This window comes from Halichoeres trimaculatus, unplaced genomic scaffold (assembly GCF_033239565.1).
Source record: "Halichoeres trimaculatus isolate MK-OKI-2021-1 unplaced genomic scaffold, fHalTri1.1 fHalTri1_scaffold_15, whole genome shotgun sequence".
Classification (NCBI taxonomy): Eukaryota; Metazoa; Chordata; class Actinopteri; order Labriformes; family Labridae; genus Halichoeres; species Halichoeres trimaculatus.
This window is the reverse complement of record NW_027437193.1, coordinates 4,617,796-4,633,165: the sequence shown is the minus strand read 5'-3', so window position 1 is coordinate 4,633,165 and position 15,370 is coordinate 4,617,796. Positions and strand designations below refer to the sequence as shown.

The following is a 15,370-nucleotide window of genomic DNA, read 5'->3' as shown; positions in this document are numbered from 1 at the left end:
TCAATATGCTCACCCTGGGTACACTGTGTTCAAGGGCCACACTTTCCCAACACTCCCATTCCTGAATTATGTAAGAGCTGTCCTCCCTTTGTCCACTTCTGCTCAGACATTTTTCCAAACACTTAAACCAGCATTTGTCACTGAGTGGAGCAGAGATTCATACAGACGGAGCTGTTTGTTTGGATACCTTTGCCTCGTTTAAAAATCAATGTGATCTTGCACAGACAAGTAAAGATGAAAAGCTACATTAAAGACTGAAGTGTAATCTTCAGGGCTTGAAGACCTCCGGCATAGTGCCGGAAATCCGGCGTAGACAAACCTGCCAGATTGTGAAATCCTGCAGGTCGGTCTGACTGCCCTCCGTTGATTTCACTCGATCGAGTTCCGACTGAACCATTTAGGAAAGAGAGGCGGGAGCTGCAGAGAGCAGCTCCCGCCTCTCTTTCACAAACAAGCAGCAGCGGCCCAAATCCGCTACGTCATACCGTGGCTTGATGCGTATTGGTCTATGATGAGTGTGACTGGCAGAACGATCGTCCAATATGGCACTGTCCGTCTAATTTGTCAGATAAATGTGCTTCGTGAAGAGAGTAATTAATGACGGAGGCGGAGAGCAGAAGCAGCGTAGCAACCCCTTATAATGAAGCAGTGATATTGAGAGATGTTTTTGGACAACAAAGAAGCTTGGCTTCAGAGAGCAAGTCTACCACGTAATCGGGATACCCGCTCGAAAACTGCGCCGCCGGCGAGTCTGTAATCACGCAATCGGGTGCGCATGGATGTATTTTTCATCCATGCGAATTTCAGTAAAACCGTCACTCCTACTAGCGACTTCGGCGGGTTGAATTATTTAATTGTAGTTTTCTGAAACGGCATCTGAAATACTAAACCCATTGCAGTATGAGACTACGACACCACAACTCCCACGAGCACTGCCTGCACACAGTGTTTGCTCATTGGTCCCTTCGCAAAGTCTTCTACTAACAGGCGCCCCAGACGCGCTGGTCTTCAGCCTTCGTCTCGGACACTGTGACAGCTCCCGGTGTTTAGCGCCTGATAACGTGTTTTAAAACTTCCTCGCGTCTTGTTTGCTCTCTATGGTAAACGGATTCCGGGATTTAAGTCACAGTCTAGCGCCAAATATTCCGTAACTTGTTAAAAGTGAGGACATTTATAAGATGGAGCTCATTTAAGCTCACAGTGCACCGTTCTCACCAGCAACACTCACCTTGAGCAGGGGAGGAGGAGAGGACAGGAGGACACGTAGAGAAGAGAAACTGATCATAGATATGAGAAGCCGTAGGAACAGTATTTAAACCTCCTAATAAACAAACATTTTAAAAGTTATATGTAAAAAGTTCACTCTGGAAATAGTGTAAACAAACCAAATCATTCTAAATAAATGAAACTTATGGTACAGTGTGACTTATGTAGGCCTACGTTATTTTCGTCTTCATGACGCATTTTTTTGACTGATACGACCTCAAAAAATGTATGATAGTACTACGAAGTGACTTGTAGTCCAGAAAGTATGGTACTAGTTTATTAGTGAAAAATTGCTGTTGTAAATAAATATTAAAGTAGACAGTGTTTCTAGAAAGCTTTTTCAGTTTAGTTTTTATTTTTTCAATTAATCTTCAACCTTCACAACTTTCATTGAATGCAATATTATGCTCCTCCTTTAATTACTTTGTTTCAATAGCCTGCATATTTTCATATTTAAGGAGCACAACCATTTCAGAGCTGAATACCTGATTTAGGTAGTCTTTATTTGAGTGTGCACAGGGGTCATTTATATTTAAAAAAGTTTTAAATCTATTTCAGGTAAACTTTAGCATTTCATCATCCGCCTTGATCATATCAAACATAATTATCCAACAACAAAATTGTGGACCCTACCAGAAGCGATGGCCACAGGTACTTATGCTGTATCGCTGACTGACCGTTTGTGTGAACAAAAAAATTAGTGTTACTGTGTTAAATGTTGTTTTTATTATTATTATTATTATTATTATTATTATTATTATTATTATTATTATTATTAATAAAAACAATATTAAACGCAGTAAATACCCCCCCCCCGCTTTCAGGCACAGGATTTTTTCCTGCTTCAAGCCCTGAATCTTTGGTGCACATGAATTACAACCATTAGATCAGGAATCTGCAAACTTTCCTTTCAAAGAGCTGTTGTGCCTCAGCCCACCTGCATTAAAGTTATTCAGGGGCCACAAAATATACTTTATCTTTACAATTGAAACAAAAACAGAGTATAAAATTCTAAACATAGTTAAAAATCTAGAGAATGATACAATACTTTTTTGTTTTTGTAAAACTGTACATGCAATATCTCTGTCTTTTAATTGAATAAATATGCTAATTTAAAAATAAATACATTTTTAAAATGAAAAATGTATAATGTCAGCAAGATATTAAATAAATTGCAAAATCTAAATAAAAAAATAGCAATGCAAAACTTTTCAAAAATATAAAATTGAGAAAATGTGCAAATATTTTCAAAACTTTAAAAGTGTTGAAATTATACAAATTTGCCAAAATTTCAGAAATTTAATAAAATTAATAATAAATTATTTTTAAAAATTTCTTCATTAAAAAAATGAACAAATTTTAAAAAATTGCAGTTTTTTTTTTTCAAAATATTGAATTAAAATAATCAGCAAAACTTGCAGAAATTTGAACCAAATTAATGTGAAAAATTAAAAGAAATTTGCAAATTCTTTAGAAGAAATACAATTTTTTAAAATTTGATTTCTACAAAAGTTTGAAAATTGAAATACAAAAAAAAAATGAAAAAGTTCAAAATTTGCAAAAATCTCAAAAAATAGTAAGCAATAGTGCAAGAGGTGATGCATATTTAGTTTAAAAAATGTTAGTACTTAATTTTACTTATCTTTAATGTCTTTAATTATCAATACCCTCTGTAAGAAAGCATGTTTTTTAATTTCGCAATTCTTTATTAAGCTGCAAGGAGCAAAGACCCTGCAAAAGAGTCAAAGGGTCACATGAGGCCCCAGAGCCGTAGGTTGAAGACCCTTGTATCAGATCATCTTAAAGTCCAATTACAGTTTACTGAAAATCTCAAACACGGAGCTCTCTGGGTGTAAAAAATTCAGCTTTTTATATTTTTCACTCTGGAGTCTCTCAGAGAGGTCGGCTGATGAATAAATGGACTGACTTCTATTTGCATAGGGAGCAGAGTCCATGTGGTTTTTAAATAACCACTTTGAGCTGCAGCTTTTATGTGAATGCCAAACCTTTCTGCCCTTTCTGATCTCTTCAAATTTCTCTCAAGTGCAAAAAAAAATCATTTTTTAAAAACTTGCTTTTTTTCCTCTGCTGCTGCGGATGGAGATGAAAAGATAGAGGGCTTCAGGTCAAACTGTCAGTGAAGAACAGATTTTATGATCCGTTTTGTATCCTTCGCCACCTGCCCAACCTAAAAACTGCTCATCTTTTTGTGTTGCTACTGAAACGCCTGGTTTGTATCCCGAGTTTAGCTGATTTCTACACACAGCTCTTCTCATTTCCTCGATTTATAAATCTTAAAACCAAATGAACCTGATGGAAATGAACGGAAAACTAACATCTGCAAATTTTGTATTATAGAAATATATTCTGGTGATCTTAACCCTGAAATAGTCACTGGTTCCTCCTCCCCTAACCTGAACCCTCACCCTAATCCCAACTCGGACTTGGTTTTTATTTTCTGTATGTTTTAGTTCTTTGATTGTTATCTGTCTTTTACACTAGTTTTGATTCAGATCTGGATGATATTATAGCTCATGAAGCTGTGTAAATACAAAGTAAGTGCCCAAGCCTTGATGCCCCTTTCACCTGTATCTCCTTTCCCAAACAGAAACCCAACACTAACCTCAATAACAATGGACGTTTGTCTGTTTGCCTGTCAACAACATAACTCAAAAACTAACAAATGGATCTTGAAGAAATTTTCAGGAAATGTTCAAAATGGGGAAAGGAAGAAGTGGTTAAATTTTGGAGGTGATCTGGATCACTGTCTGGATCCAGAATTTTTAAAGGATTCTTTATCATTGTGAGATAGGGCCGTTTTCACCATATGTGTATATAACTCCACCATAAATGGTTGGATTGCTTTGCAAAACAATACAAGACAAGGTCACCATAGTTTCTGACAGATGTAAAAGTACCATCCAGATCCTGGCAATATTCTGGATACTGAGATCTGGAATATGAAATAACACTGTTAGGTGACAAATTATCGTACAAACCTGAAACTAACACCAAATTGTAGCAGACAGTCTGCTGAGAGGGAGTTTAACATTAAAGTCGGACTAAAGTGTTGGTGACAATCACAATATGCTTGGAGGAGGTCTGCGCTCTCTGAGTGCTTTTCCAGTTTGAAAAGGTTTTTTTTAGGAACTATTTATCTTGCTCTTAAGAACAAGTTCTTTCGAACTCATGTATCAGATATGATGCTCTCCACAAAAAAGGGTCAAAGATTGAGGTCTGTTCGTCTCTCCGATGAGGTTGTCTGCTCACCTTTTTATCCTAATTTGAGTACTCCTAGGAAACACAGTTGTGTGGTTTTATTGTCCTCTTGGTCCTGTGCCCCTATGCACCTTGTAGCGCCCCCTATAATAATAATAATAATAAATTTTATTTGTAGAGCACTTTTCATCAAAGCGATCTCAAAGTGCGACAATAAAACAAGGTTAAAAACAACAAGATTACAAAGAGGTTAAATGCCTTCAGTGAAAGCTTTTTTAAAAAGAAAGGTTTTTAGGCCCTTCTTAAAAGAGTCTGTTGTTTGTGGAGCCCTCAGGTGTTCAGGGAGGGCATTCCACAAGCGAGGAGCGGCTGAGCTAAATGCCCGATCACCCATTGTACACAGTTTAGTCCTGGGGGGCAGAAGGAGGTAGTTGTTACCAGAGCGGAGGCGTGATGAGGTTTGTGGTTTGAGAAGTTCCTTTAGGTATGGGGGGGCGTTTCCATGGATGCAGTGGTGGGTTAGGAGGGAGAGTTTGTATTGAATCCTAAATGAGACCGGAAGCCAGTGGAGAGAGTGAAGGATGGGTGTTATATGGTCGTACTTCCGCACCCTCATCAGGATCCTAGCGGCGCTGTTTTGGATGTACTGGAGTACATCTAACTTACCTAACCTTGATAAAAAACTGTGCACTCACCCAAACCAAATGAGTAAGGCAAGGCAAGTTTATTTGTAGAGCACAATTCATACACAAGGCATTTCAAAGTGTTTTACAGCTCAAATAAAATAAAATCGCAATAGGCAAAATAAAATCATACCATAAAACATTAAATGATTAATTAAATTAAAGAGGAGAGTGCAGATAAAATACTTTAAGTTGTTGAATGCTAAGCTAAACAGAACTGTTTTCACCTGGGATTTTAACACTGTCAGAGTATATTGAGTTGTAAAAGCAGGTCCAGTCCAGAGAGAGCTGTGAAAGGCGCAAGTACCAGAAAATTTCAGAGCCTGTATGTTCATGAAAGATCTAGAAAATGTCAGGAGATCAAAGAAATGATTTTTTTGGTGTTGGTTTGTGCTTGTGTGACACAGGCTCTGAAGTTAAGGCCCAGTCATTGGTCAAGGTCAATGTAAAATTTGATATTGTGATATTGACCAAGGGCAAGTGGCTCTAAAGGCTGGGTTACGCTTTCCACACGAACATGACGCATGGAAATGAGACGCACAAGATCCACACAAGAGAACCCTTGAAGCTTTTATGCTTTTCAACCGCCCACACTGTGTCTGTTGGTGTCCATTCCCAAACTGTATTTCGATGTATTTCAAACGTACATCTGCCAGAATACTACATGAGAGTTGAAGAAGTTTGCCTTTGTTTACAATACATTTACATATCTGTCCCTGAGATTTTTCAGGTTCTTTTCACCGATTTCTCTTCTCTGCCAAGAGTGGCTGCCATGAATAATTTGCCACTTTTATCACAATGATCTCTGTGGGGAGAGTCATACAAACGCAGTTATTTCTGCACTGCTACCACCTGCGTCTGGCAGGTTAGAAATTTTCTGTTTGAAAGGGACCGCGCAAGGAGGCATAGGTGCAAAAATGATGTTATTTGTCCACACGAAGCCATGGACCCGGTGGACGCGTCAAGCATAAATCAGCCATCATTACAGCCTCGTGAAATCAACACTCACCTGTCCCTCAGGTGTCTCTTGATACCAGATGATCGGTGGTCAGTTTTCTGCAGTGTTACGTCCATAGTCTGTATAAAACATGGACGTAGTCTCCCTGACATCACTCGTCTGTTTCTGAAACGGAAAATGAAGCATATCAGCTATCGCGGCCATATTGGTAATTGCAAGGGCTTCGTGTAAGGCACCTGTCAGTCACGTGACCTGAGCTGTGCCTCTGATTGGGCGAGCTTGCAATCTTAATATCCTCTGAATGGCCGAGTTAGACAAAAAAATCACCCCCCGTACAGTGGGTGCGGATAGTGAAAATTAGCGACTCGGACAGGAGACGTTTTTTGAACCAGGCTGTAAAAAGGTTAATTTCTACTTTGAAGTTGGCTTTTTTTGGCTTGGTGTGTATGTGACTTCCTGTACTTTCGGAGCCAGCCTCAAGTGGACACTCGAGGAACAGCAGATTTTAGCACTTCAGCATTGTCTCACATACTTAGACCAGAGGTTGCTGCTTGGTTACATGCTGTGTAAACACCAGAAAACTCTGCTCTTGACCAAGGAACATGTTCTCCATTAGGGGGCGAAATGGGAAAAATATGTCAGGATGTTTATATGGTAGGATCACGATCTGTATTTTACTTTTGAGATTATTTTGACCTGCAAACAACATTTTTGGCCCTAAATCTTTTTATTCCTGTATCCTGGACTTTTTTCTGCATCATTTCATAACTTTAATCTCGTCTTGTGTCCTCTTAACTCTCGCCTTTTCACATCGTGATAAAATTCATTCATCGAAAAACACCAGTGAGAGCTCTTGAGTTCCTGCAGAATGTACAGAGCTTTGTAGAAGTGTAAACATAATTTATGTTTGGACCTTGTGGCTGACTTTGGCCTGGCCTTGTTTGATAAAAACATGGAGAAAACTTTGAAACCTGTCTTTTTGGTACCATAAACGCTTGATAAAGTAGCTTGTAAATTCACATTCAGCCCTCTCTTGTTTGCTCCATACCGTCTCTTTAAATGCCCCCCTCTCGTTTGTTTCCCTCTCATCTGGCAAAGGCCCAACTACTGCCCCACAACTCCAAACCCATGCAACATCCCTCCCAAAGCCCAATCAAAGCAAAATATCCCCTGTATTGTTTCGCCCTCCAGAGCCAAACTCCAATATCAGCAGTGGCCGGTGTAAGGGAAACTGTCCATGTGGCAAAATGTTTAAACCCTCTATTGTTGTGCTTTTGTGGCCTCGACCTCGCGATAACACCGCGCTCTCTGTTGCTCATATATATCAGGGTGTCCAAATTTTTCCACTCCTATACTGTGTTTGGAAGAGAAAACAGTTGGAAAATGTCTCAGAGTTCAGGAAAGGTGAGTACCAGAACACGGGGGGTGTGATTAAAGCGACACAACACGTCAAACGTCAGTCACAATAATGCAGATCCACACGGTGAATGTTGGGAGAGGAGTGAGTGATGTTTCTGTTTCTGATGAATCCAGATCGTGCTCTTTGAGGGGAAATGTTTCACCGGGAGGAAACTGGAGATCACCAGCGACTGCGACAACCTCCAGGACCGCGGCTTCATGAACAGGGTCAACTCTGTCCGCGTGGAGAGCGGGGCCTTCATCTGCTACGACCACCCAGACTTCAAGGGCCAGCAGTACATCCTGGAGCACGGAGAGTACCCCGAGTTCCAGCGCTGGAATGCCCTTAATGATCACATGGGCTCCTGCCGGCCAATCAGGATGGTAGGAGAGTGTGTTTGCATGAGCGTGTGTGTGAAAAACCTCAGGGAGCAGCAAATATTTGGTTGTTAAAGTGAAAAAAAACCTGGCGTATGTGAAAGCTCATTTCTGCACATCTGTTTTTCACATCAATCAAAGTCAGAGCGGTGTTAATTGTGTTTGGGAGCGATTACTCCTGCAGCACAGAGACACATATGCATCGAGCAGCTTTTCACACCTTCACCTGAAAGAGAAATACACAGCTCGAGCACTTGAGACCCAGACTGTGGGCATCCACAGCGTCCTCCACACTGACCTTTAGATTTCTATAGGCGTGTTTGTGTAAGTGTTTGTGGGCACATTACAGCACCTGTTACACAAAGATGGAGGCCTTGTTCCTTTTGTCGCTGTGACTCAGTGAGGGCTGTCATCTCATTATCGTCCTCAGCATGGAGAGCAATACAGGATGGAGTTATTCGAAGGGGACAACTTCACCGGCCAGTGCGTGGAGGTGAGCGAGGACTGTCCTTTCCTGCAGGCTCGAGGTCTCACCAAGAACTGCGTCAAGTCCATCAAGGTCTACGGGGACGGAGCGTATGTATCTCTGAAAACACAGTTTAGGTTTAATTCACAGTCAATGAACCAAAGTGAAAAGATCAATGTTCACACTGACCCCATCAGGATGTCAAAGCCCAAATGAATCCCAGTCATTCATAGTGGAGATGAGGAAAGCTCCAAAGAGGAATTTTTAACTAGCTTTATCAGAAAATGAAAATGAATAAATAATTAAAATTAATTAATTAATTAATTAATTCATATCCTAAATTAATTAAAATGCCTTTAAATGACCAATAAAAGTAAGAAGTGTCAGTGAAAGGTAAGATGATTTTTGCATAAAGCTAAGTGAGACCTACTTCATTGCATTCATAAAGAAAGAGATTGATTGATCAAGGCCTTAAAAGATTAAAATCAGGTTTTATTCAAATTTGTTTTGGTAATTGAAAATATGTGAATAATTATAAGTTTATAAAAAAAAAATTAATTGTTATTATAACTCTTTCTTGATAAGTTGGAGTATGGTTATTCTTACAATGTGTAGATAATTGTTATTTATTCATTATTTATTTAGATATATTCATTATTTAGTAATATTATTAAATAAATGCATATTTTCCTCCTAATCTTATTATTGTATCATATGTTTTTAAAAAAATCATACTTTTACCATTTAATCTCAATCAAGTGATCATTTTGAGTTTAAAAAAGTTGAATTTAGTTTAAATAATTTTCTCATGATGTTTTATAAATATAATTATTATCACGATATTGAGTATCAATTTTTCTGTGTATTTTCATCATTATTTTAAATAAACTATCTTATTTATTTTAGGATTATCATGTATGACTATATATAAATTTATAACTAAAAAATATCATTTAAACTTATAATCATTTTTTTAATTTTCATTAATTATAAATATTTTTTTCTAATTTGTTAAACAAAATTGATGTGTTTGTTACATTGTTTTTATTTATTTATTGTCATTTTTATTTAATTTTAATCATTTTTATTTCATTAATGAATACACAAAAGATAATTAAATAATTATACGTAATTATCATTTATAACTCCATCTAAATTAATAAAAATATATATATATATATATATATATATATATATATATATATATATATATATATATATATATATATATATATATATATATATACCTATTTTAATATTTTTTAATTTTCATGAATCAAAAATAAATGAAAAATCATTTTAATTTTTTTTTGTTGTCAAACAAAATTGATTTGTTCATTACTTTGTTTTTATTTATTTAATCTTCATTATTATTTATTTAATTGTCATTTTTACTTGATTTTAATCATTTTTATTTCTGATAGATAATTTCTAGATAAATAAGTTAATGAAAAGTTAAATTTAACAACACATAAATAATTATACAGAATAAATCATTGAAAAAAAATACAATAAATAAATACATCTTTGTTTTAAAGATTATGTTATAAATTGAAATAAAACATTTGTACATACATTTCAAAAGAGAAATATAAAACAACACCTTTAACACAGGGGGCGCCAAACTCAAAACACATCCGAAGCATCTACAGCAACTTTAAAGTTGAATTTTCTTAATAATTTTCTGTTAATAAAACATTAAAAAAGCAATAATAACTTTTAAGCATACTATATTTAATGAAATATCTCTAATAAAAAATCCTCATTGTATGCAGTCATATAACTTAAGAGAGCACTGTTACTTATACACTGTAATCACTAGTCAGAGTTACAAGCCAAGACACCTGTAGCTCTATCATCAGACACCCCCCCCCCCCCCCCCCCCCCCCCCCCCCCCCCCACACACACACACACACACACACACACCCAATCACCTCACCTCACTTAATATTGTTTTTGTGCTGTTGTCACATTTCATGTCCTCGAACAGCTGGGTGCTGCACGAGGAGCCAAACTACCGTGGGCGCATGTACATCGTGGAGAGAGGAAACTACTCCTCCCACACGGAGTGGCAGGCAGAAAACCCCAACATCCAGTCTGTCCGCAGGGTGGCAAACTACTTCTGAAGCAGCTCTCCGTCTGTGGCAACGTTTCTGCAGGGATGATGGGATCATCCACGGGGGGAAAACACTCGTCTGTTAATCTCACGCTCACTCTGTGGGTCTGTAAAATAATAAAAGATGAAGAAAATGTTTGACATTGCTTGTTGTTTTGTTTTTTGTATACTGAATTATTCAAAGGCTGAAATAAAGTAGTGAATCTGAAGTATCTTTCCATTTCCTCCTCCTTTCATGCTCGCTCAGTGTGAAACTCTTAGCCTCACCATCACTTTTCGCTGAGAGAATGCCGCAGGCTATGATTCAGGTAATTGCTTCTATTATGTGCCTTTAATATTAACCCTGTAAGTGTCTCTTCCTTCTTCCCTCTAATGGAGCTGTTACGTGAGATCTCCTCCACACAGCTGAATTTTATTTATCCAGGAAGGACAATAAACTCCTTCAATAATACCTTTGATAAAATGCTCAAATTCAAACCCAACAAAGGTGAAAGAAAGCAGCTTTTAGAGCAACACACACTGCGACATGTGAGTGTGTGTTTGTCAGACGCTGAACAATAGACCCTGTGTGTCCTCGCTGCATGTACAGTGGGTAAATCAGGAGTGAAAGAGATGTTACACAGGTTGAAGCAGCAGCGCCACCTGCCCTGGGGAGCTCTGCTACCACCTAGTGTCATTTATCCAGTTTACCATGAAGTTGTGACGCTCACCTCGGGGTTATCAGGGTTATTTCAACGCAGAACACTTCTCATTCTTTTATTATTATAGTTTTATTAAAGCTTTTACTTCATCTTTTTTTTTTATACCATTATTCATACTCATCATTAACAATTGTATTGCTGCTACAGGTTTGCGTTGCCTTTGTGTTGTTGAGTGTTCATCTGCCTTTGTGGTTGTATCTGACCTTGCTCCTGCTTTACAGCAACAACAGCTCCAACAACCAGCATCCAACCCACTTCACATTCTGCATCACATTAACTGTAAAAGCTGTTCCACCCTGAAATCTTTGACCAAATTTTTAAAGAAGACTTAGCAGCTCTTACTGACAGATTTCAGCAATAAAAGCAACATTGGATGCTGGACTTAACTGAATCTTTTAGTGGTTTCTAGCGCCAAATGTACTCGTGTCATCGTTACAGACTGATTGTATTAAACCTCACCTGTCACACATTTGATATCAGGTGATAAGTTTTCAGTATCTGCAGTGTTACCTCAGCAAACTCTGCTTCTGTCCGAGGAAAATGTTCTCCATCAAGCCTGGTTCATGATTGACGCATTCTTGAGGTCTACGTGGCTTCGTGCAGACCAAGCAGCAACAGAGACACAAATCTGCTGTTTCTCGAGTGCCCACTAGAGACTGGCTCCAGAAGTACTGGAAGTCACATACACACCAAAACAAAATAAAAACCACTATATTCACTATCGACACACACTGTACTGCAGTTTAGAGGACATTAAGATTGCAAGTTTGCCCAATCAGAGGCACAGCCAAGGTCATGTCACTGATGAGCGCCCCACACTGCAAAAAAACTGAAATCTTATCAAGTGTTTTTGTCTTATTTTAGGTAAAAACTGGCTTGTTTTACTCGATAGGGGCTGTATTCAACTGGTCAGTTCATAAAAAAAGTCTTATCTAAAGTTATTCAAAGGTAAAAATGAGGTCTGAATTGCTTGTAACAAGCACAAGAAAAAAATTCTCAAATTTGCTTGAAACTAGAATAATGTCCTAATACAAGTAACTTTTCTCTTGTTTCATCAGCAGATTTTTTTTTTTTACTTGTGAAAAGCCATTCAGACTTCTGGACTAGTCAGGTGAATGTACCTTATGTTAAGTCTAAAAAAAGACAAAAAATAATTGATGAGATATCAGTTTTGTTCCAGTGTATAGCTGTATTTGAAGCCCCTGTCACTTCCAATATGGCTGTGACAGCAGATCTGCTTCAAAAGTCCATTTCAGAAACAGATGGGTGATGTCAGGGAGAGTATGTCCATTGGTTATACAATCTATGGTGCAGACGAAAAACATCATTATAGCAGCCTTGCCCCCTCAAACTGTCTTTTTAACACGGAAAATTTCCATATCAGGCACCACCGAAAATTTCTCACTTGCACTAAGTGTGGTTGAACGAGAGCTTGTGGTGTCCAAAGTACAAAAATCCTGGCACTGATATGATTCATCACACAGATGTCACCATCATAACTGTGTGATGAACAATTCCTGGCGGGAAATTGTGGACAAACCCAGCAGAGAAAAGGAAGTAGCGAGAAAAAAAAAAAAAGTTGTAAATAGTGTAAACAATGTCTTCCTCTCCAGTTTAGTTCTGTGGTAGACGCTCATTTGGGATACACCGCCCCCTGCAGTTTGGGAACGGTTCATGGCCATGCGTAGTGATGAAAAGTAAAACAGGGTTCCTACAGCTTAAGGAAAGTTAAATTCCAGAGTTGACTTTTAATGCCATTTGAAATTAAATTTAAGACCAACTTCACAATAAACACAAATGGAAAAAACACCACATCAATTAGAGAAGGTTAGGGTCAATTAATAGAGTCCCATCTGCAACCACATCAGTGTTTGTTGGTTCCACTATCGTGATTGTGCGATGTTACTACAAGAGACACTCGGTCACTCGGTTAAATTACTTTAACAAATAAATAAATGTTAGTATTTATTTTGAGATTTGGGAAAGTTTAAAATCATACCAACATGCTGACATTTTCAATGACTTTAAAAGATTAATTTAAGACAGCGTTGTACAGCCTTAAGGGCTGTGTCAGGATTTTTTGTTTTACAACAGGATCAGGGTCTGGATTTTATTTATTTTGTTTTTTCAAGTTGGGGGTGGTAGCCCCCCCTGCCCCTCCTGTACACACCCCTGAGACTCACTTTACTCTTTTAGAAAATCAACTCATAACCCACCTTTTCAACACAGCTTACAAGATCAGCATCATAATCTCCCATTTCTTCTTCTGTTCTCTGTATTACATACCCGTTTTTGTTTTCATGTCTTGCGTCAGACATCTTTCAGCTTCTTTAAAAGCTACATATACTTTGGTTTTCTTCATGGCCTTGACAGAAAATGTAAATATACACATGAATCAGAACACGATTCATTTCAAAAATCTGCCTCTGCCTCTCGAAGCTTGACTTCTGCTTATGTTTCAGTGACTTTTATGGACAATAGAAACTGTCATAGTATCAAATGCTTTTAATATTCAACAAGTGTAAAGAAAAGACACTGAAACATCAAGATTGGTCCATGTTTTTAAGTCCATGCTTTCTTAATGGTGAATAACTGTTGATTTATTATTGACTGACAGGAAATAAGAGCAGGAACACACCTCCTCTTGAGTAATCTACAAAGCATTTCTAAGCGGATTTATTTTGTGTTTTTCCGTCTTGTTGTTCTCTAATGGCTCGTTGTTGTGTTTTTGTGCACCGCTGCATCGCCGCCCGCCCTCCTGCTCTCATCCTCTCACAAGGTCACCACATGCTCGTGTCTCTCTCAGACCTCTAATGAGCGTTCATGTGCTTTCTCCTCCAACTGTCATGACAACAGATCATCTGTCTTTACCAGGTTTCGCTCACGGCCTCTATCGAGTTCCTTGGGTCATTATAGGACAGCGTAATGAGGAAATGCTTTGTCTTGGGTTACGCTCAACGGCACTAGTTTAAGGGCGATTACCTGTAGCTAACCTTATTCCAGGCCCATTTGCTGCTTGTATAGCCTGGGTGTCACCAACATGCCATTAGTCTGGATGTCAGAGACGAGACTTGTGAGCAGTAATGCTTAATGGGATCTTAACAATGTCATTGTTGCTTTTCTGTGAGGGTGTGTATTCATTTTTCTCCACAAAGGACTGAAGTTTTTAAAAAAGTGCCTCTTTAAAGTGCTTTTCAGACAGGTAGTCTCATTGTTGCACACCTCCAGACGTTTCATAGACATCTAATTTGATAAACAAACCTTGATCACTCGCTGTAACGCAGGGAAGCATTTCCTCTTAAGTGCAGAAAACAAAAGAGAAGTCAAATCAGAGAAAAAATGACTTGAACTTTAACTTTGTTGTGGGAAAACTTCTTAATGTAGATGTGGAAGCCTTGAGACGCAGATGCAAACACGACTTTGTGTAGAGATTATTTGGCTCTAATCAACAGACGTGCATTACATGAGGAACATTGTCACACTTCCTCTCCTACGACAGTAATAAAACTACTTAGTGATTCATTATAAGCCGAGGTTTAGTCTCTATTTTGGTTTCACTGTGAGAAAAACATTTTATATTTAACCCCGTCTGGTGGTGAAGTGAGTAACTGGAGGGAGTACATTTTAAATAGCATTTATTGTATCCTGATACTCCAAATTAGGTCAGCTATTTTTAGCACTCACACTTATGCATAAAAGATCTCTGAGATAGAAAATATCAGAATTTGTCTCTGAAGGATATTCATCTGCCAAAAATGCTTTATTTAGGAAATATGTCGTGACAGCTTAAGGGATTTAAACCTGAATTTGTTGTTGTTGTTGTTCATAACTATGGTTTACCAGTCAGGACTGCTCTGATTCTGTTATAATTGTATAAAGGCAATAAAAGAATCCCCAATATTTTTATGTATTTATTTATGTATTTGGGCACGTTTTCCTTTATTTATATTTTTTGCCATGTTATCTAGTTTTTCTAAAGCTAGCAGAAACATACATGGGACTTATTGGGACATGGGACATGGGGAAATGGAACTTATTTATTCCTGACATTTTTCAAAAAATTTTCTTTTATTGTTTTGGAGTGTACAGAAGTGGCCAGAAGTAATTCTTTGCCCCATAAAGGGCAAAAATAAAGATATTGGCAGTGTCGGTAGGTCAGCTTCTCCTTTGTATGCCTTCATAGTC

General features: G+C 37.9%; 1 protein-coding gene across 1 annotated transcript; it reads left to right on the top strand.

Moving 5' to 3' along the window:
- Positions 1 to 7,509: 7,509 nt before the first annotated feature.
- On the top strand, positions 7,510 to 10,662 carry LOC141804233 (gamma-crystallin N-A-like). The gene is made up of 4 exons (XM_074688567.1): positions 7,510 to 7,530; positions 7,660 to 7,908; positions 8,333 to 8,478; positions 10,359 to 10,662. The coding sequence occupies exons 1-4, from the start codon at positions 7,510 to 7,512 to the stop codon at positions 10,492 to 10,494; spliced, it is 552 nt and encodes a 183-aa protein (XP_074544668.1). The 3' UTR covers positions 10,495 to 10,662.
- Positions 10,663 to 15,370: the final 4,708 nt, after the last annotated feature.